This window comes from Balaenoptera musculus, chromosome 1, assembly GCF_009873245.2.
Source record: "Balaenoptera musculus isolate JJ_BM4_2016_0621 chromosome 1, mBalMus1.pri.v3, whole genome shotgun sequence".
Classification (NCBI taxonomy): Eukaryota; Metazoa; Chordata; class Mammalia; order Artiodactyla; family Balaenopteridae; genus Balaenoptera; species Balaenoptera musculus.
This window is the reverse complement of record NC_045785.1, coordinates 102,667,946-102,690,388: the sequence shown is the minus strand read 5'-3', so window position 1 is coordinate 102,690,388 and position 22,443 is coordinate 102,667,946. Positions and strand designations below refer to the sequence as shown.

The following is a 22,443-nucleotide window of genomic DNA, read 5'->3' as shown; positions in this document are numbered from 1 at the left end:
CGAGAGCTAAAGGTGGTGGTAAGGCTCTGGGGCACAGGCATGGTTGAGAAGGAAAGGGCCTGATTAGGGAGATGGGAAACCAAGGGAAAGAGCTTGCTGAAGACAGCGGTGGGAGACCAGCACATGATTGCAATTGAACCCAAGAGCATCTTCTCGAAATTGCTGTGGGGCTGAGATGGTAGGCTGAGCCCAGCCCTCCCCCTTGGTGTGTCTCTTCCCTTCTAGGTACTTCTTAATCAGCGCTTCTGAACTGGGGGTGGCTTTGCCTTCCAGGAGACATTTGGCGATACCTGGGGGGAGAGGGGGTGTCTATTGGCATCTAGCGGGTAGAGGCCAGGGGTGCTGCTAAACATGCGATGGTGCACAGGGCAGAGGACAGTCCCCGCAAACAAGAATGAACTGACCCAACATGTCAACAGCGCCAAGGTTGGGAAACCCTGCCCTGAACCTATCAATCACTCTTAACCTGTAAGGAAGTTCTGACCATTCACCCCCTCTGCTTCCGACAGTCCCCCTCTCTCAGCTTCCAGAAGCTCTAAATACAAGGACTTGGCCAAGACAGGGTTTGTCAAGAAAAGCCCGAGTGCTGGCTGGGTCTAGGGAGCTTCACACGTTGGTGGCATTTCTTTTGATGGTTCATTACAGCCCAGCATCCGTGCACCGTGCTGCCTTCTCATGCTGATACTTGGGCCTAACAGTGAGCTGGTTAATGTTTAACAGCCGGCTCTCTGGGAAAACAAGCCATGGTTTGCAGCATTTGACGACTTCCATGGTGTAAATATTCTAGCCTCCGCCAATTTCAAGCTACTGATGTGAAGTCACCAGACTTGCAAAATTCCCGAAAATGGATCAATCAAGTGAGCTGGTAGGAGCCAGCTCTCACACGCCACTGCTCAGTCCCACCTTCAGATCTTCCATTTTCTCTATTAAGCTACGCAAAAACACTGACCTACTGAACCAGTGGCTTAACAAATAAAAGTTTATTTCTCACTCATACTCCAACACGGGTATTCCTGATACAGCAGCTCAGGACCCAGGCTCCTTCTGTCTTGCGGCTACCTTCCTCTAGGGCAGTGGCTCTCAAACTTTAGCGTGCATCAGAATCAGCTGCAGAGGTGAAAACGTGATTCCCCAGAGTTCTGACTCAGCAGGTCTAGGATGGGGCCTGAGGATGTGCATTTTCTTACAAGTTCCCAGGTGACGCTGATGCTGCCGGACAGGGTACACATGCTGAGAACCACCGCTCTAGGGCAATACTTCTTAACCTTGGCTGCAGAGAGGGGTCACCCAGCTCCTGATGGCTGGCTTCCACTTCCTGAGCTCCTGATTTAACGTGTCTAGGAGGCAGCCTGGTCCTGGAGATCATTAAAGCTCTCCAGGTAATTTCATTGTGCCGCCAAGGATGAGAACCACTGCTTTAGGGCCTTACTGTCACTTCCTTCGTTCGCAGGTCGATGTGGAAAGAGAGGGAGGACTTTACATGGAAGGGTTTACGGGCCAGGCCTGGAAGTGATCTATCGGAGCCTAGCTGCATCTCACGTGGCAGGCTGGGAAGTGTGGTCTCACTGGGAGCTCAGGAGGAAAGGGGGCATGGTTTGCTGAAAAACTAGTGAGTTGCTGCCATTAACTACTTCCTACCTGCTGCTTTGGAACAAGTATACCTGGAGGGATGCCCACACATGTGGATCCACAAGTCTCTGTGAGCCGACATGAGCGTGTAGGAGTCCCTGGCTTCAGGGTATGTCCGGATAAAAACTACCAATGGCAACATGGGGTGCTTTTATGTCCTTAGAGGAAGGCAGCCTGATGTGGTGGAAGGAGTCAAGGCTTACAGACCTGTGCTCCCTTCCTCAGCCACCTTTTACAAGTGACAGATCTCTCCAAGCCTCAGTGTCCCTTCTCTGTAAAGTGGGAACAGTATCTATCTATCTGCTTCAGAGGATTAAGTGAAATTTGTATAAAGCCCAAAGAGTGCTGTAGGCATATAGTATCTGTTCCATAAACGTCAGTTCCCTTTCCTTTAGAAAATACTGCCCTGTTAGCACCAGAGATAAGGGAACTGAAACAGGTGACCTGCCGAGACTCTGGGTCTCTCCCCCGGCACACGCCTGGGTAGTGAAGCACTGGCTCTGAGGGTTTTGCTTTCTGTTCTTTGGGAGAGAAACCCTCACAGAACTCATTATAGTAAAGGATGAAACTATATTTCTGGGACAGTATTTTGTTGGCAATAATGTCCTCACATGTCTGTCATTTTAGGAAAAAATTAAAACCCTGCAACTAGTTTTAAAGGGAGCAATTATTTATACTACAAAAAGATTCTTTGCGTTACTCAACAACCTCTTTAAACAGCTTTGCTTTCCTGCGCACGAATTAAGCACACCAGGGCAGCCAGGAATGCTGGAAGGGAGGGATCCTTCCTTTCTATAGAAGGCAGAGCTGGGAAGGGCACTGTTAGCTCCTGACCCCTGAAGAGCAGTCATCAACGCAGAGCCTGCAGGATGTAAGGGACCCGCCATCCTTCAGCTCAGTCCTGCCACGGCCTGGGAAGCAGATCTGCCACTAGCCTAACGGGAGAGGCAGCACAGAGCTGGCCGGGATTAGAGCTGCCTGCCTTCATGCTGCCCAGTTACGCAAACTGCAGGTTCAGTCACCCAGCACCTCCTGGGGGCAAATCCATTTGAGTAACTGTTCAACAGTGTGTGCTTAATTTCCAAGAAACTTTCCACGATCTTATGTTTTAGTACCAACTCTAACCTTCCCTATTCTTTGTTTTTCATAAAAACTGCCCTTCTCCAGTTCTTGGCCCTGGCACTAGCCTTCTGTCACAACGCCAACACATCTGTAGCGCTTGCTAAATATGGGCCAGGTACAAAGTCTCAGGAGTCTGGGCTCCGAGCTCAACTGTCTGGGTTCAAGGCAGACTCGCCCACCTCTGCCACTTCTTAGCTGTGTGACTTCAGGCAAGTTACTCCACGTCTCTGAGCCTCAGTTTTCTCATTTGTAAAATGGTTGTAGTTTGGGCCATTGCCTAGCCCACGTAGCTATTTCTATTCTGGGAACACCAAGTCTGCTCTCCTAGGTTTGTCTTCAGGGGACACTTGGAGCACAGTTACCGTGCAGATGTGCTGGTGGGCGAGTGTGGGAAGTGAGTTACCCTTTAATGAACGCTGAAGAAGAGCCAGGCTCTTTTCATTTAATCTTCACAGCACCCTCATATGGTAGGGGAGGCAGTTGCCTCCACTGTGCAGGCAGAAAGAGAGGTTTGGAGAAAGTCCGTTCCTTGTCCAGATCTCCCATTTAACAAGCTGAGGAAACAGACTTCCCAAACCACTGCTGAGACCGCTTCTCTCTAGGCACACAGGCTGAGAGGGACAAGGAATAAAAAAGAAACCTGGGCTTCCCTGGTGGCGCAGTGGTTAAGAATCTGCCTGCCAATGCAGGGGACACGGGTTCGAGCCCTGGTCCGGGAAGATCCCACATGCCGCGGAGCAACTAAGCCCGTGTGCCACAACTACTGAAACCTGCACTCTAGAGCCCGTGAGCCACAACTACTGAGCCCACGTGCCACAACTACTGAAGCCCACGTGCCTAGAGCCCGTGCTCCACAACAAGAGAAGCCACTGCAATGAGAAGCCCGCGCACCGCAATGAAGACTAGCCCCCGCTCGCCGCAACTAGAGAAAGACTACGCACAGCAACAAAGGCCCAAACACAGCCAAAAATAAAATTAATTAATTTAAAAAAACCCAAACAAACAAAACAGAAAAAAGAAAGAAAAGAAACCCAGCTCCTGAAACTCTCTGAGCCCAGAGGCCAGGCAGCCCCACAATCAAGCGCAAGCCCACCCAGGAGGCTCTTCACCTCTGCAGCTCTGCATGCCCGGGTCGGCCTCCAGGAGGGCAGGGAGCAGGAGACCCACCAGCTAAGCCTTGCCTCTTCTTCTCAGCTACACGAGATCATGGCAAGTCTCTCTGCCTCTCTGACCTTCTCTTTATTTATGATACATCAAATGATTTTATTTTATTTATTTTTTATTGAGGTATAATAAACATATATTATTAGTTTCAGGTGTACAACATAATGGTTCAGTATTTGTATGTATTGTGAAATGATCACCACGATAAGTCTAGTTTATTTAGACTTACATAGTTACAAATTTTTTTTTCTTGTGATGAGAACTTTTAAGATACATGATTAGCAACTTTCAAACATGGTCTACAATATTATTGACTATAATTGCCATGACATTTCTTTTATAACTGGAAGTTCGTACCTTTTGACCCCTTTCACCCATTTCACTGGCCCCCCCCCCCCACCTCTGGCAACCACTAATCTATTCTCTATGAGCTCTATTAACTGTTTTGTTTTGGTTTGCAGATTCCACATTTAAGTGAGATCATTTGTCTTTGAGTCATTTCACGTAGCATAATGCCCTCAAGGTCCATGTATGTTGTTGCAAATGTCAAGATTACACTCTTCTTTATGTCTGAGGCATATTCCACTGTGTGTGTGTGTGTGTGTGTGTGTGTGTGTGTATGCTTGTGCATATGTATGTGTGTATATCAAAGGACGCTTAGGTTGTTTCCATATATTACCTACTAAGTTGATCCTTGAACAATATGGGTTTGAACTAACTGAGTGGGTCCACTGACATGTGGATTTTTTTTGCTAAATATGTGTACAGTACTATACCATCTGTGGGTGGTTGAATCCATGGATGTAGAGCCTTGGATACAGAGGAGGAACTGTGAAGTTTTATTCGGGTTTTCAACTGTGTGGAGAGTTGTCACCCCAAACCCCATGTTGTTCGAGGGTCAAATGTGGTGCTGCAGTGAACAAGGTTATGCATTTATCTTTTCAAGTTAGTGTTTTCATTTTCTTTGGATAAATACCCAGGAGTGGAATTGCTGAATCATATGGTAGTTCTATTTTTAATTTTTTGAGGAAACTCCACACTGTTTTGCATAATGGCTGCACTAATTTACATTCCCACCAACAATGCACAAGGGTTCCCTTTTCTCCACATCCTTGCCAACACTTACTATTTCTTATCTTTTTGATAATAGCCATTCTAACAGGTGTGAGGTGATAACTTATTGTGGTTTTGATTTGCGTTTCCTTGATGATCAGTGATGCTGAGTACCTTTAATAGTACATATTGGCCATCTGTATGTCTTCTTTGGAAAAACGTCTAGTCAGGTCCTCTGTCCATTTTATAACTGGATCATTTGTACTTTTGCTATTGAGTTGTATGAGTTCTTTTTATATTTTGTATATTAGCTTCTTATCAGATGTATGATTTGTGAATATTTTCTCATTCAGTAGTTTCCCTTTTCCATTTTGTTGATGGTTTCCTTCGCTGTGTAGAAGCTTTTTACTTTGATGTAGTCCCACTTGTTTATTTTTGCTTTTGTTGCCTCTGCTTTTGGTGTCAAATCCAGTAAATCAGATTGATGTCAAGGAGCTTACCACCTATGCTTTCTTTTAGGAGTTTTATGGTTTCAGGTCTTTTTCAAATATTTAATCCATTTTTAGTTAATTTTTGTGTGTAGTATAAAATAGTAGTCCAGTTTCATTCTCTTCCATGTGACTGTTCAGTTTTCCCAACACCATTTATTGAAGAGACTGTCCTTTCCCTACTGTATACTATTGGCTCCTTTGTTGCAAATTAATTGACCATATATGCATGGATTTATTTCTGGGCTCTCTATTCTGTTTCATTGATCTATATGTCTGTTTTTAATGACAATACCATACTGTTTTTTATTACTATAGCTTTGTAATGTAGTTTGAAATCAGGACGCATGATTCCTCCAACTTTGTTCTTCTTTCTCAAGATTCCTTTGGCTATACTAGATCTTTTGTGGTTTCTTGCAAATTTTAGGATTATTTGTTCTATTCCTGCAAAAAATGCCATTGGAATTTTGATAGGGATTGCATTGAAACTATTCATTGCTTTGGGTACTATGGACATTTTAACGGTATTAATTCTTGCAATCCATGAGCATGGAATATTTTTTCATTTATTTGTGTCTTCTTCAATCTCTTTCATCAGTGTCTTATAGTTTTCCATGTACAGGTCTTTTACCTTCTTAGTTAATTTTATTTCTAAGTATTTTATTCTTTTTGATGCCCTTGTAAATGGAATTGTTTTCTTAATATCTATTTCTGATAGTTTATTAGTGCATATAAACACAACAAAATTTTTTATGTTGATTTTGTATTCTGCAACTTTATTGAATTTGTTTATCAGTTCTAACAGTTTTTGGTGGCATCTTCAGGGTTTTCTATATATAGTATCATGTCATCTGCAAATAGTGACAGTTTTACTTCTTCCTTTACAATTTGGATGCCTTTTTTTTTTTTTCCCTAATTGCTCTGTCTAGAACTTCCAATACTATATTGAATTAAAATGGCAAGAATGGGCATCCTTGTCTTGTTCCTCATCTTAGAGGAAAAGCTTTCAGTTTTTCACTGTTGAGTATGATGTTAGCTGTGGGCTTGTCATATACAGCCTTTATTATGTTTAGATACGTTCCCTCTACACCCACTTTACTGAGAAATTTTATCATAAATTGATGTTGAATTTTGTCAGATGCCTTTTCTGCATCTATTGATTTAACCCCTCATTTTGTTAATGTGGTGTATCACATTTATTGATTTGTGGATGTTGAACCATCCTTGAATCCCTGGAAGAAATCGTCCTTGATCATGGTGTATGATCATTTTAGTATTGTTTAATTCAGTTTGCTAAAATTTTTTTGAGGACTTTTGCATCTATGTTCATCAAGGTTATTGACCTGTACTTTTCTTGTGGCATCCTTGTCTGGTTTTGGTGTCATGGTAACACTGGCCTCATAAATTATGTTTGGAAGTATTCCCTCCTCTTCTGTTTTTTGGAAGAGTTTGAGAAGGATTGGTATTAATTCTTCTTTAAATGTTTTGTAGAATTCACCAGTGAAGCTGTTTGGTCCTAGACATTTATTGGGAGGTGTTTGATTGCTGATTCAACGTCCTTACTAGTAATCGGTCTGTTCAGATTTTCTATTTCTTTATGTGTCAGTCTTGGTAGGTTTATATTTTTAGGAATTTATTAATTTCTTCTAGGTTGTCCAATTTGTTGGAGTATAATTGTTCATGTCTTTTATGATTCTTTCTATTTCTGTGGTATTGGTTATAATATCTCCTCTTTTAGTTCTGATTTTATTTATCCAAGTCCTCTCTTTTCTCTTGATGAGTCTAGCTAAAGGTTTACCAATTTTTTTTATCTTTTCAAGTAACCAGCTCTTAGTTTCATTGATCTTTTTTTTAGTCTCTATTTCCTTTATTTGTGCTCTGATCTTTGTTATTTCCTTTCTTCTAATAACATTGGGCTTTGTTTGTTCTTTTTTTTTTTTTTTTTTTTTTGGCTGCATTGGGTCTTTGTTGCTGTGCGCAGGCTTTTCTCTAGTTGCAGCAAGCGGGGCTATTCTTCATTGTGGTGTGCAGGTTTCTCATTGCAGTGGCTTCTCTTGTTGCAGAGCATGGGCTCTAGGCATGAGGGCTTCAGTAGTCGTGGCACGTGGGCTCAGTAGTTGTGGTGTGCAGGCTTAGTTGCTCTGTGGCATGTAGGATCTTCCTGGACCAGGGCTCAAACCCATGTCCCCTGCATTGGCAGGCAGATTCTTAACCACTGTGCCACCGGGGAAGCCCTGTTCTACTTTTTCTAGTTCCTTGAGGTGTAGAGTTAGGTCATTTATTTGAGACTTTTCTTATTTCTTGATATAGTGATTTATTGCTATGAACTTCCCTTTTAAAACTGTTTTTGCTGCATCTCATAAGTTTTGGTATGTTGCATATCCATTTTTATTTGTCTCAAGGTATTTTAAAATTTCTCTTGATTTTGTCTTTGTCCCATGGTTGTTCAGTGGCTGTTGTTTAATCTCCACATATTTGTGAATTTTACAGTTTTCTTCTTATAATTGTTTTCTAGTTTCATACTATTGTGGCCAGAAAAGATGCTTGATATGACTTCAATCTTCATAAATTTATTAAGGCTTGTTTTGTGGCCTAACGTATGATCTATCCTGGAGAATATTACATGTGCATTTGAGAAGATAGTTGCTTTTGGATGGAATGTTCTGAATGTATTTGTTAACTCTGATCTAACATGTTGTTTAAGTCAGTATTTCCTTATTGATTTTATGTCTGGATGATCTAGCCATTGATGAACTTTGGGTATTTAAAGTCCCCTACTATTATTGTATTGCTGTCTATTTCTCCCTTTAGGTTTGTTAATATTTAGGTGCTCCTATGCTGGGTACATAAATATTTACAAATGTGTTGTCCTTTTGTTGGATTGACCCCTTTATATAATGTCTTTGTCTCTTATTACAGTCTTTGTTTTTAAATCTATTTTGCCTGATACAAGTATAGCTACCTAAACTTGCATGGAATATATCTTTCCGTCACTTTACTTTCAGTCACTTACATCTGAAGTGAGTCTCTTGTAGGCAGCATACAGATGGGTCTTGTTTTTGTTTTAAATCCATTCAGCCATTCAATGTCTTTTGATTGGAGCATTTAGTCCATTTGCATTTATAATAATTATTTATAGGAAGTACTTATTGCCATTCAGCTAATTGTTTTCTGGCTGTTTTGTAGTTTCTCTGTTCCTTCTTTGTTCTCTTCTTTTATAATTTGATGATTTCCTTCAGTGCTGTGCTTAAAGTCCTTTCTCTTTATGTTTTGTGTACCTAGGACAGGTTTTTGCTTTGTGGTTACCATGAAGCTTACATACAAAAATTATAACAGTGTATTTTAAGTTGATAATAATTTAAGTATGAATGCATTCTAAAGCTCTACATTTTTACTCTCCTCCTCTTATATTTTGTTTTTGATGTTACATTTTACATCTTTTTATTATGTATATCCCTTAACTAATTTTTGTATTTATAGTCATTTTTACTACTTTTGTCTTTTAACCTTTATACTAGCTTTATAAGTAATTAATCCACAATTTTTACATTAGATTATTCTAACTTTTACTATATGTTTACCTTTACTAGTGAGATTTATACTTTTATATGTTTTCCTGTTATAATTAGTACCCTTTTCAGCTTAAAGAAGTTCCCTTAACACGTCTTGTAAGCCAGTTTTGTGATGATGAACTCCTTTAGCTTTTTCTTGTCTAAAGAACTCTTCTTCATCTCTCCTTCAATTCTGAATGACAACTTTACTGGATAAGAGTATTCTTGTTTAGAAGTATTTCTTTCAGCCGTTCAAATATATCATGCCACTCCCTTCTGGCCTTCAAAGTTTCTGCTGAAAAATCTATTGGTAGCCTTATGGAGCTTCCCTTGTACCAACAAATTGTTTTTCTCCTGCTGCTTTTAAGATTCTCTCCCTGTCTTTAACTCTGACATTTTAATTATAATGTGTCTTGGTGTGGGTCACTTTGGGTTCATCTTATTTGGAACTCTCTGGGCTTCCAGGATTTGGACATCTATTTCCTTCCACAGGTTAGGGAAGTTTTCAGCCATTATTTCTTCAGATACATTCTCTGCCCCTTTCTCCCTCTCTTCTCCTTCTTGGACCTCTATAATGTGAATATTAGTCCACTGGATGTTTTCCTATAAGTCTCTTAAGCCACTTTTTTTTTTTTTGTCTTTTGTTTTTTTCTATTTGCTGCTCTGATTGGGTAGGTTCCACTGTCCTGTCTTTGAGTTCACTGATCCTTTCTTTACTTCGTCTAGTCTGCTGTTGAACCCCTCTTGTGTTTCTTTCAGTTCAGTTATTGTATTCTTCAGCTCTGTGACTTCTATTTGGTACTTTCTTATATCTCTTTGTTGCAGTTCTCACTGTGCTCATCCATTCTTCTCCCAAGTTGGGTGAACATCTTTATGACCATTATTTTGAACTCTTTTCAGGTAAATCACTTATCTTTATTTCCTTAAGAACTTTTTCTGGGATTTTATCTTGTTCTTTCATTTGGAACATATTCCTCTGTTTCTTCATTTCCCTTGACTTTCTGTCGACTTTTATGCATTAGATAAAACAGCCACCTCTCCCAGTCTTGAAAGAGTGGCCTTGTGTAGGAGATGAACCTTATTGTTCAAACTTGCCCTAGCTCTCGGTTGTCTCTCAAATTTTTTGATTGCCTAAGCAGTCTATTTTTAGTGGCTCCCAGTAGTTAAGGGTATGCCGAGACCTGTCAGTGTCCCAAAAGGAAAGGATTTCAGCACCTAGATTCAGGCTGACTGGAAGCCAGACCCTCAGGCAGCAGCTTTTAAAGTATGCAAATACTATACAGTCCTGTGGGACTACAAACATAAGTCCCACTGGCCATTAGAGCCAGGCGATGTGGATATGTCCTCTGGGTAGCTGTTGCAAAAATGGGGGTGCTAGATGATTGTATAAGTTCCTTTCTGGGAGAAACCAGTTACCTGGAACAAGGCAGAGGGAGAGCACAAAGATGGCCTCCATCGTCCCTCAAATGCACCTTAGTGGGCTCCTAGATGTGTGCCAGACCAGAAGTCTGCTTCTCAGGCTAAAGCTCCAGGACAAGAAAATAGGTCTCTTCCTCAGAGCGATTGGGTGTATATTTCAGTCTGCTGTTTGTGCTGTGCCCTGGGGTGGTAGCCAGCCAAACACATTCTCTATGATTGTTATAGGCCTGTGGGGCTCAAAGATGCAAGCCCTTCTGGCCATGAGAGCCAGGCAATCAAGGAGTGTCCCCTGGGCACCAGACCTAAAACCTGGGGCACCCGTCATGTGCAAAAGCTCCCCTCCAGGAGATACTGATGCTCTAAAGTATGCAGGTGGAGAGTGTAAAGCCAGTGCCCATCTTCTGAGATCTCTGGAAAGGATTTCTGTAGGACCTTAGATGTGTGTCTAATTAGAACCCTCAGGCGACAGCCTATAGGCCTCTTTCATAGGAAGACTGGGCTCCTTGGACTGTTGCCTCATGCCCTGTCCCGGAGGTGGTGGCTGTTTAAATAAACTCTTACTCCCTTGGTTACAGTTTTGTGGGACCCTTGAGCATAAGTCTCAATGGCCACCAGAGCCAGGTGGTCTAAAGGTGTTCCTTGGGTGGCAGCCACAAAAATCAGGGTGTTGGAGGAGGGTACAAGTTCCTTCCCGGGAGATACTAGCAAGCTGGAGCGAGGCAGAGGAGGAGCGCAGATGGTGCCTGCCAGCAGCCTTCATCCCTAGAAAGAACCCTGCAGGCCCTTAGGTGTGTGTTAAATTAGATGTCTGCCCTCAGGCTGATGCTTTAAGGCAAGCAAATAAGCCTCTTTCACATAATCTGGATGCCGCTCAATCAGCTCCACGCTGTTCTCTGGGGTAAGTGAGTCCAAACCTATGAGCCCTTTAAGAGCTGCTTCTCCATTCACTGTAGCCTGTGAGTCTTGTGGACGCAAGCCCCGTTGGTTTTCCAAGCTAGACGTTTTGCGGGCTTGTCTCTCAGATGCAGGTCTTAAAGTTGGGGTGCCTTTGCTCCTCAGGGAGAAGCTCTGGATTTTAGATTCCTTCCTGATGGTGGGTCATCACACTGAGGGTAGAGTTTACGGCCAGATTGTGTCTCAGCCTTTCCTCTCTGCTTCAATGTGCTTTGCCTGATGTGTAGGAGTTGCTCAGCTAGTTTTTAGGGGTTTTTTTTCAGAGGAAATGGTTCCATATGTAGCTGTAGGTTCGGCATGTCCGTGGGAGGAGGCGAATTCAGGATCTTCCTACGTTGTCCTCTTGAGCCGGAACCCACCCTTCTCTTTAAATAGGGAGTGTTGGCCACTGTACTAAGTGCCAACTTCTCTTTTTAAGGTACTGAACTGAGCACCAGGGATAAAATGGAAAAGAACAGACCAGCTCCCAGACCTCATAGGGCTTATAGGTTAGCAGGCAAAAATGGATGTTAGATTAATTATTACATAATTGAGTAATAAACGTTTAGAACTGTGAGTTCTATGAAGAAGCAGAGTACTAATCAACTACCTAATAGGAGATTCCAACCTAGTTGGAGGGTGGGAAGGGTTTCTTGTGAGATTATTTGAGGCTCAGGACAGGGATTTGAAAGCTCTGGAACCCAGGCAGGTCCGAGGACCTGTGTCTCTTTCAGTGTCTGTGTGTAGATCTCCTCACCTTGTTTACCTCCTTGTGTCACTTGCTGTGGTCTCCTAGTCCATTTCTGGCCATCCTAATTCCCTCCATGACTCGTTCTTAATACTCTCTGATTTCCAACTTCAGAGTCTTGAGAGATGGGGAGAGACCCTAACTCATAGATCTCTGGCAAGCCTGGGCATGGATTTCCTTTGGGTGGTATCAATTCTGATCCAAAAACAGAGACTCAAGAGATGAGGGTGAAATGTTAAAAATATGGCTGCTTGGGCAGCAGAAAAAAAGCCTGGTAATGAGCATGCTTTAATTCATTCAACAAGCACTGATTGTGCCAGATGTTGGGGCGGGTGTGGCCTGATCCACACACTCAGGAACTCTAGTTCCCTGATAAGGGAACAAACCAATAAACAGAGGCCTAGGGGGCTAACAGTAAGGTGTGCAAAAACGAGGGCCCATTGAACATTTCCCAAGGAACAAAGGCCTGAATAGTATCTGGAAAGGTGAGTCGATTAGCCAGGAGAATGCAGGTTGGGCCAAGGTTGGGTTGGAAGGGGGATGCCAAGGGGACTTGTAGGATGGCAGGGGAAGCAGTGTGGAGCACATTTGTACTGCCCAGGAGTTTGGATGGCTGAGCGGAGATGGGTTTCTGTGCTGAGATCAAGGGTGAAGACATGCATGGTGAGAGGCAGCCAAGTGGAGTTTGGAAGATGGTGTAGAGCAATGGTTCTTAGATTTTGACATGCATCAGAATCACCTGGAAGGCTTATTAAAACAGATCACTGGTTCTCTCCCCACTCCCCAGAGTTTCTGATTCAGTAGGTCTGAATTAGAATGCACTTTCTAACAAGTTCCCAGGTGATGCTGGCCTAGAGATGACACTTTGAGAGCTGCTGAATTAGAGGAAGGCAGAAAGTAAGGAGACCAGCCAGGAGGCTGTTGCTGATGCCCAGATGTGAAAGGCAGTGGTGGCAGAGGAAAGGATTTATAGTGCCAGCCACTGTGCTAATACCTTTACATATAATCTCACATAATCCTTTTAACAACTCTGAAACACCACCCTTATTCTAGAGTAAATGAAGCACAAAGAGACTAAATTCCGTGCCTGTGGTCAGTCAGTGACAGGGCCACTGTGTCCAGGGTCTTAAGACACAAAGCCCATGCTCTCAGCCACCAAACTGGAACCAGCAGTGGTTGGTGATGGGCAGGGTGGCAGGGCCACAGCAAGGTAGGGGAGAGAAGCCTCACATGACTTCCAGGGTTCTGAAGTGGCAACAGGGCCACAGATGTCTTTGCCTAGAGCATGTTCATTGTGAGGGACCTCAGACTCGGGTTTGTCACTGGGGTTAAGACTCTATAGTGTGCTGTGCTCTTTCTGAAAAAATACAGATGTCCAGGAGACAACTGCATTTATGGGTCTGAGGCTCAGGAGAGAGGACCAGATTGGAGAGTTGGAAAGCATCATGTAGGTGATCTGTTGTGAAACCCCAGGAAGAATATGAGGCGGGAGTGGGTGAGGACCTCCCTGAAGAAACGAGCAGCCAAGGGGCAGGTGGAGCTGAGGGGAAAGGTGAGGAGAGGACAGAGGTGATGTCGGAAAGACACGGCGGCTGTTTCAAGAGGCGTGTGATGGAGTCATAGGTGCTGCAGAGGCCAAGGAAGGACCGGGGAGTGCCCAGTGGATTAACAATCAGATCAGTGACCTCAACCAGGACAACTTTGGTGGACCAGTGTTAATGGGAGCCGGCAGGAGGAGGCAGAGGGATGAAGAAGTGATGGGCACTCTCCTTAGAAGCTTGTCCATCAAAGGAAGGAGGGTGAGAGCTAAAGAGATAAGGAAGCAGTAAGGACGCTGAAAATGGCAAGAGCTCAGATATCGACGTGGCCAAAGGGGCAGGTGGTCAAAGTGTCAGGAGGGCATCACAGAGGGTGACCAAGAGGGCATTACCCTGAGGATGTCTGGAGGGCATTGCAGGGGAGGGGAGGGTGGGATTCAAGGGGGCTCAGCTGCAGATTTGTGGGGTAGACTGTTTCCATTGTTCTGGAGCAAATTTTAGCTCCTCCTGACAGGGCTAAAGTTAGTGGGTGAATGTAAAGGGGTATGATGAGGCCCGGGCACTTACTCTTGCTGCCGGTAGGAAGCTTGGAAAAATCTGGCCCTTTGGGAGGCCTGGCTTTGGTGCCAGCTTTGCCTGCTGCTTATCTGCGGTCTCTAGATCAAACGTTCGGCTGTAAAACGTTTTATTCAAGGGATTGTCAAACAGAGAAAGGGCAGAGGTATTCGGGTGGAAAGAAGGCGGGAGGTTCCACTCTGCCCTTGTCCTGCTCTGCCTTCCCCGCCGTGTTCCCGGAAGTCCAGGGCTGCACAGCGGCCTGGCCAGAAAGCTATCCGGGGTCACCTCCAGAGTCTACGGTCTCAGGCTGCTTCACATGCCTCTAAGTAGCGAATACCCATGACCTTCATCAGGGGTATGTTCACTCGTCAGCTGTCAGGCGTGCCAGGAAACAGACGTGTAGGGAGTAGACGCCAGCAAGCCTCTGACAAGGCTGTGCCAGTCTAAGCACGTGGGGCAGCCTCATTCTTGCCCTCAGAGCTATGTCCTCAGGGAGGACCCAGTAACCACCAGCCCTGAGCCTGAGATCTCTGCTGGTTCTTAGCTTTATCCTAGTTTCCTTATGTTGGGCTGAACAAGCGTCTCTTTAAAAATGACTTGCCTACAGGCACGGAGATCATCCTGGAAGAAAGTGCCCCGAGAAAGAAGGGAAGACTGGTGGGTTGGATTAAGAAGGCACAGACCACCTGGCCCTCCCAGTGCCCCTAGCAGGAGAGGCTGGGGGTAATGACTGGCTGGTATGTGGGCATCACCCTTTCCCTTCCCATCTGCACAGCTTGGAAGTGAGCAGCACAAGAGGCATGAGCAATGAATTCAGCTTTTCAGAGAAAAAATACTCGAACCCAATCTATGACCACCTGGCAGATCATGATCATTGGTGCCAGAAGTACTCCTCATTGCACTGGCTTGAAGCAAGGACAGCCTTGAAGTACAGGTGGTTAACAGCACGCAGGATGGATTACTGAGCGATGGGACTTGAGGGGGCCTTTTACACTAACTCTTTGAAAGCCGGAGGTATACTTGACCTTGAAGTAAACAGATCTTTCACCTTAAGTAGCTTCTGGAACATAACCACTCTCTGAAATGGAGCTATTCGATGCTAAATTAGGAACAGGTTATGTGGAAGGGAAGCACTTTGTGATGTCCCAACAGACTGTATAGGTGGGTTTCTGTTTCTCAGACAAATCTTGGTCTAGAGACACTTGAGGCTGTCGTGGTGGCGGTGATGATCTGAGAGACCACAGGTGGGGCTGTGACCAGGACGGGAAGAGGAGGCCCTCCCCTGAGGGTCTGAAAATCCTTCTCGTGACAGGCGTGTCCTTCAAGAAGCAGATGTGAAGGCAGCACGGGGAGTTCCAGCCATACCACCCGCAGCAGCCCACGGGAAAATGGGGAGGTAAGCTCACCCACTCAGACCACAAAAGCACGGGCAGAAAGTTTCCCCTTAATCTGTGGTCCTTAAACTTGAATGTGAATCAGAATCACCTGGAGACTTATTAAACAGATGATTGCTGGTTAGCTTCTGGTTCAGTGGCCCTGGCTTTGCTGTGCTAACAAGTTCCAAGTGATGCCAATGAAGCTCCTGGCCAGGGACTCGTGCGCTGGGAACCACGGCTCCAGACCGATCACACACAAGAAAATCTGGACCGTGGAAGTGATGAGGGCGTGAGACCAATTCCATTATAATAGCCATCTTTATTTGTAAAAATCCAGATATAAAATGTATTCTTTCAGTCTTTCCGAGTTTTCCTTTTTACAAAAACAAAAAGGCACATAAAAACCTTTCCCGATGTTGTTCCCACAGACGGATGTTTCTCGGGCAGCCCTCCCCCCTCCCCCCCCATATAGCTACATGCTTCATTCCGGGACATCTCGCTTCCCCACATGCTTTGGTGCTTTCCTACCAGGGTAGAATTCCGAATTCCGAGACTGAAGTACACAAAGAGGGGGTGGGTGGTGGGTGCAGAGTGTGCGGCGTGACGCTCCCCGGCGTGCAGGAGGGGGTCTAGTAGTAGGTCTCCTTCTCTACCCAGCCTGGGGGGCACAGAGAGAGACAGAGGTAAGTGACAGTGAGTCTTCCTCCTCGGGAAGGGGCAGAGGGAAAGACAGAAAGAATGGACCTCAGGGGGAACAAAGCCAATGGGGGGGGTGGGGTGTTTAACCCAAATTCAATCTGGGCCCTCAACTGTATTTATTTAAATGCTTTTAAGAGTAACGTGTTAATTGGAAAGATGGTTTAGATTTCTGACCAAGTTTCCACTGCATCCTATTTGGTTTGTATTTGGTCAGTTCGGAAACCTCAACTGAGATCTCCATTCTGAGGATGGGCTGTGACTCAAGTCAGTTTACAGTTGGCTTCCAATGGACTTAGCCAAGCAGACTGATTGTGGAGGAGCCCAAACACTTCAAAGGAAACAGAGCAAAAGCCAGTAGACCCACAGGCGCCCCTCCGCAGCCCGCACCCCCAACTAAAAATGCCTGTACTTACCGCCAGGGCGTCGCCTGATGATGAGCTTTCGGACTTCGTCATACACGAAGATGAGAAGAGAGTAGGGGAAGGCACAGAACCACCAGGTAGGTCTGGAAATAGAATCAAGTGACAATTTGTATGCGTACGCACAACTCAAAGGAAAAAGAAACTGCACATCAGCATAGTGATAATGAAATAATCAGCCTGAAAGGAGAAGCCAAGTACAGTCATGGGTAGCTGGCCGAGCATTAACACAGAACACATGATAAAAACAGCCCGCTGCTGTGTGCTCAGGGCCTGGAGAGGCAGAAGAAAGTGGACTGCCACCTTCAGTTGGGTTTTCCTTGAGAATTGGTTTGTAGGTCAGCTTAGATTTTTTTTTTTGTTGATGATTCCAGAGCGACTGGACATTTTCTTTCTTCTGTTTCTAAAGTATTTAAGAAGCTCACTCAAGTTTATCTGTCTGATGTCCTGGCATCTGAAGATGATAAAGAACTGCCGGTGTGGGTCACAACCAGTTTAATCATGCCCTGAATGTGGTCTCTGACAGTGGGGCTTGGGACAGTCAGGAGTGCGTTGAGTCCCAGACTTGGGGAATAAGAAGCTGAGTCCTAGCAGAGATCCGAGGGCTTTGGGGGCCCAGGGGCTGCTGCCACAGTCCCCAGCCTGGAGACAGGCTCCCTGGGCGGCCTCCAAAGGAGGCTGACGCTTTCTTGACTACCAGCTTCCCGCAGCAACCACTGGAGGAAGACTGTCCCAGGACAGAGCTCTGGCATCTCTCCTCCTCCTCCTCCTCCTGTCTCGTGTGTCCTCCACATGCTAGAAGATGACCTCGTTTGACCTGGGGACCCTTGTAACTAAGCCACCTTCCACACTGGATAGAACCTATTGGGAACAAGTTCTCTAGTCATAGCAAAAGATGTCCTGAGGCACCACCAGCCTGTTGTAAGCTGAGATTTTGTAGAGATTTTCCATTTTGGCCTTTTAGAGAGCTCTGATCCTCCTAGCCTCCTCTTAACAAACAATGGCCCAAGATGATAGAATTCAGCTTGGATAAGACTTGCCCCTGTTGTGTGCCAGCTCTGTGCAGGGGGCTGGAGACACCAAGTCAAAAAAGATGTCGTGGTCCATGCTCTGAAAATAACAATCTATGCGAGCAGAAGTGACTGACAACAGTGGCAAAGGAGGGGTGCAGCTGCACACGCCCAGGAGGGTGAGATCACATGGGGACAAGCCCTGAGAAAACCAACCTTGAGGAACTATCGGGATTGATGGGGTGAGAAGGGAACAGCCTTCCCAAATATGCAGGCAGAAGAGAAGTACTGGATTCACCCAACATAAGCCTGGATGGGTATAAGGCTAGGAAGACAGGCTGGCACAGTAACAAGACCCTGGATGCCAGGCTCCCCTTGCACCACAGATGATGGGCAGTCAGGGAAGCCAACAGGGTTTGGTTACTTTTGAGATGAGATCAGTGAGAGGAGGTGAAGGGCAACAGGCTAGTCGAGAGAGTCCAGATGGGTCTGAGCGAGCATGGAAAGACTGATGTTTAGATCAAAAGCTTGACTCGTAGGGTCCCATTTTCTGTGGTTTAGCATATTTTAATAGGTTGCAGCTGCCTAACCTCAACCAGTTAGCAGACACCACAAACACACTCAATGCTTCGAAACACTACTGGAGTTTGTGGCAAATCCTATATGTGAAAATTCAGGTCTATATCAAAAGTGCAGTCATTCACCATGTTTAAGGCCAGTCTGGTTCTGGCCAAAGACTAGCGGTCAGCCTCCTCCGGTCCTCCGCCCATGATCTCCTAACACTACCTGTGCTGGACTGGAAAGTAAAAGGACCTCAGATCTGCTTCACCATTGTCCTTCGAGAGCAGAAGAGTCAGACGCCCACAGAGGTGAGCCGCTTGCCATGTGACGCAGTGACTGGGTGAGCCAATCAAGACTGGAACCTGTGTCCCCAAACTCCAGGATATCCCCCGCTGGCCTCAAGACAACGGGGCCGTGGCCATGGGGGACCTGAGTGCTCAGTGCAGTTGGCTGGCGAGCAAGCCCAAGGGCCAGAGCCCGGCTGGCCCTAGTGACGGCAAATCCTAAGCACAGTCTGTGGATTTGCTGGTCTGCATTACTGAGTCAGCCCTTCCTCATTTTCCAATCCAGAGGAACTCTTGTACACATCACCCAAGAGTTCCCACAATAACAGCTACTAACGTGTGTCATGAGAGGAAAAGCCACACTTACTATTTCCCACTTTCTGGAGCTAGAAGAGGATGGACTTACTTGAGCGGGTACATCCTCAGGGCAACACCCATTCCAGGGCAGTAGGAAAGGAAAGCAGCAAGGGCCGTCTCTTCGAAGAGGCCAAATATTAAGATCTTGTTCCTAAAAAAACAAGGAGCGGGGAAAAGTTAAAAAACACAAAGAGAAGTGTATCTTCTAATGCTACGTGTCAAATGGCAGGTCGATGTCTTTATGTATTATTAGTTGTACTTAGGAACGTCTTGATTGAGGGCAGATGAAAAAAACCTAGAAAACATCTTGCTTCCTCAATTTGCTCCGCAAGTAAGTTTCCGGAAACTCTGCCCTGTGTGTCAGGTGCTGGGCTTTCGGCAAAGGGTTTAGACGTCACCAGGCCCCTTCTTTGAGCCGGGACCCCTGACTGTGCCCTACTCACTTCATGCCCTGCTGGAAGACAGAATTCCTCCTCGTCTTGCAGATGACCAAGTCGGCCCACTGTACCACCACGATGCTGACAAAGAAGGCTGTGTGGCAGGTGAACTCCACGATCTTCCTCTGTTCGTAGGTCTGAAATGCATAAGGCAGACAGATGAGCCCGCGTGGCCCCATCCCCTGGGGCTGGAGGAGCTCCGTCCAGCACTGGTCAGGCGGGCAGCCCTCACTCACCCACTGCTGCCCGTAGCTATCTTCCACGTCGTTGATCCAGCGGTCATCCCAGTCTACTCGGACGCCCAGCAGGTGAGTCGGGAGGAAGCCGTTCTCAGCCATAATCACAAAGTAAGTGAAGAAGCCCCCCAGGGCCTGGATCATACCTGAGAGGTTGGAAAGACAACTTGAACGCCAGGGCCTGGAGGAAGGTCTTGATCACTCACAGGCTATGACTGGTGGGACGGACGACCCGGGACACACTCCTTGCTCACGCCTGCTCCACTGTGAGTCACTTTTTAGAGCTTAAAGGACGGTGCCCGGGCCTTGCTCTTAAACACCCATCTCTATTACTCGATCATCTGCTTCTATCAGGGCACGACCCTTGGGGGTAAAAATCCATTTCCCTACATTTTCATTTCTGAAAAATTACGACTTTCCCTCCCATGTCTCAAAATTTTTACACATCGCCTTTCTGCCAGCCACTGTGGAAATCATGAATGTGGCACTTTCTGACCCCATCCTTCTCCTCCCCCACTTTCAGGATCGTTCTCCCCAGGATCCAATCCAATCACCGTGCCCTCAACTTCTTGGGGTGGGATTTCATCCCACGCTCTGGACGTAGTCTTCCTTCTGGTCAAAATTAGAGGTCTTTCTGGCCATCAGCCAATCACTTTGTTGTCAGCCAACTGTCAAATCAATCTTTTCCATATCTCCGTAACGTACTAATCTGTCCCATTTTACCCAAGTGTTCGCAGTGATACAACCCATTACTCCAGAAGAACAAGTTGCTGACGGTGGCTTCACCAAGTTTTCCTAAAGGCAGAGGATTTAGGATCAAAGGGTATTTTCACTGCCCACCACCTACACCATGTGTTAGCTGGTCATGTGCCACTGGTGGAACAGAAATCAGGCACTGGGGGTGGGGAGAGTGGGCGTGCAGAGGAGCCACTTGGCGGTGACCTATCAGCCAAACCTGCAAACTCTGGACAGTGAGTTAGGGTTTGCAGAGTCAAATGAGTGACAGACACTAGGTTCCCCCAGGAAAAGCCGCCTTTGAGTTAATAGGGCAGCTCCCAGGAACTGTGCCTGGCACTGGAAAGGCTCTGTGAGCAGGGGCGTCCTCGGTTCTAAGGCAGACGAGCTCAGTCGCAGGTGCCCAGTCTAAAGAACTACGGTTTCTTGGCAGACAGCAAAAGATTTATTCTCACTTGGAAGGGAATCTAAAAAACATCCCCAGTCTCACCCTAGGTCATGGCTCAGCGTAGATTTGAAAGTCACCCAACATTTGAAGTCTCAGAAGGCAGACAGACACCACCCCTACAGATACTTTAAACCTGCCGGCTCACCAATCTGTCCGTAGGCCATGCTGATCAGCCGCTCGTTCACGAGTTTGTCCGTTTGGGGGTTTCTGGGCTGTCTCTTCATGATGTCGCTCTCAGCCTGCTCATAAGCCAGGGAGATGGCAGGAACCTGGGGAGGAGGGGCGAGAAGGGATTTCAAGTTATCAGAAACCAGCAAGCTGATGTTGTGAACCTTTTGTTTTAAAATTCTTGCCCTCCCTTTAAAAAATGTTTTTCATAACATGAGCTATTACGAGTCCCACTTTCAAAAACAAAAGGGGCAAAGTTATACAAAAGGGAAGATTTCTATCTGATAAATAGATGTTGTCAGCTGTCTCGAGGAATGATAACACTCAATCTTTGATGCTGAGGCTGCCACACATCGGAAATGTCACTACCGAGCATTTCTTTTCCTTACAGTGGCCACGGGGACCCAGAGAGCACAGCGGTGAGTGCTAATGCCACACCTTAACACTGTGGTGTGTGGAAGCCGTGACGGTCACTCACCATGTCTGTCCCCAAGTCGATGCAGAGGATGGTGACAGTCCCCAGGGGTAGTGGAATGTTTGCAATAATAAATATCAGGAAGGGGGTGATCTCTGGAATGTTACTGGTGAGGGTGTAGGCAATGGATTTCTTCAAGTTATCAAAAATCAGACGACCTATGAAAGCAAAAGGTTGCTTTTACCGTAGAGCTTAATGAGAGGGACCAGATACTGCACACATCCCTTAAGCGTACAGAAACTGACACGGCTCTGCAGCATCTGAATGAGGTTTTGCTGGTCGCTTTACATGCAGCACTCTCACCTTCCTCTACTCCAGTCACAATTGAGGCAAAGTTGTCATCCAGGAGAATCATGTCGGCAGCTTGCTTAGACACGTCTGAGCCAGCAATCCCCATGGCAACCCCGATGTCAGCCTTCTTCAAAGCCGGAGAGTCATTGACACCGTCGCCAGTTACAGCCACGATGGCGCCCTGCCGGAAAAAGGAGGGATGCGGGTTAGGAATCGTGTGGTCTAGCGATGGGTATAAGGGAGGTGCGGCCTCCAGTCGCCTCTCAGGACAGACACTGCTCCTTTCCCACTGAGACTCTATAGAGATGCGGAACCGTCACAGCCGGGAATGCACACAGCCACAGCCAGAATCCAGGAGTGACAACAAACGTGTCCCCCACCTTGTTCACAAGGGCTACTCAAAGTCATGACTTGGGCGAGTGGCACTTTGGAAAGCCCCGTTCCTTTATGCATCCTCCCACCCCTAGGTCTTTCCCAGGTATGGGATGCGAGTCTCCTGGACATTCACATCTCTGGTGTACACATTAGGACCCTGCTCTGCTATTCCAGGCGAGTGCCGAAGCTCCGACTCTGGGCCACAGCGAAGACCTGTACAGCGGAGTACGTGTCTCGGCTGAACCGTGATCCAGTCACCACCCTTCTCTCTATGCCTGGAGCGTCTTACTGGCACGTGTATACTGAGACTGAGAGAAACGGGCTCATGTTTCCACCACTGTTGCTTTTTGTTTTTACTGGAACTGCCAT

At 46.1% G+C, this 22,443-nt stretch overlaps 1 protein-coding gene across 1 annotated transcript in view; it reads right to left on the bottom strand.

Annotated features, from left to right (window-relative positions):
- Positions 1–15,878: 15,878 nt before the first annotated feature.
- Positions 15,879–22,443, bottom strand: part of ATP1A1 (ATPase Na+/K+ transporting subunit alpha 1) — a 32,928-nt gene continuing 26,363 nt past the window's right edge. Inside the window, exons 16-23 of the mRNA XM_036847771.1 lie at positions 21,712–21,880; positions 21,412–21,566; positions 20,911–21,034; positions 19,583–19,728; positions 19,353–19,483; positions 18,959–19,060; positions 16,692–16,783; positions 15,879–16,237 (exon numbers count right to left, since the gene is read on the bottom strand). Coding sequence (XP_036703666.1) covers positions 16,209–16,237; positions 16,692–16,783; positions 18,959–19,060; positions 19,353–19,483; positions 19,583–19,728; positions 20,911–21,034; positions 21,412–21,566; positions 21,712–21,880 — 948 coding nt within the window. The 3' untranslated portion in view covers positions 15,879–16,208. The remainder of the gene's footprint in view (positions 16,238–16,691; positions 16,784–18,958; positions 19,061–19,352; positions 19,484–19,582; positions 19,729–20,910; positions 21,035–21,411; positions 21,567–21,711; positions 21,881–22,443) is intronic.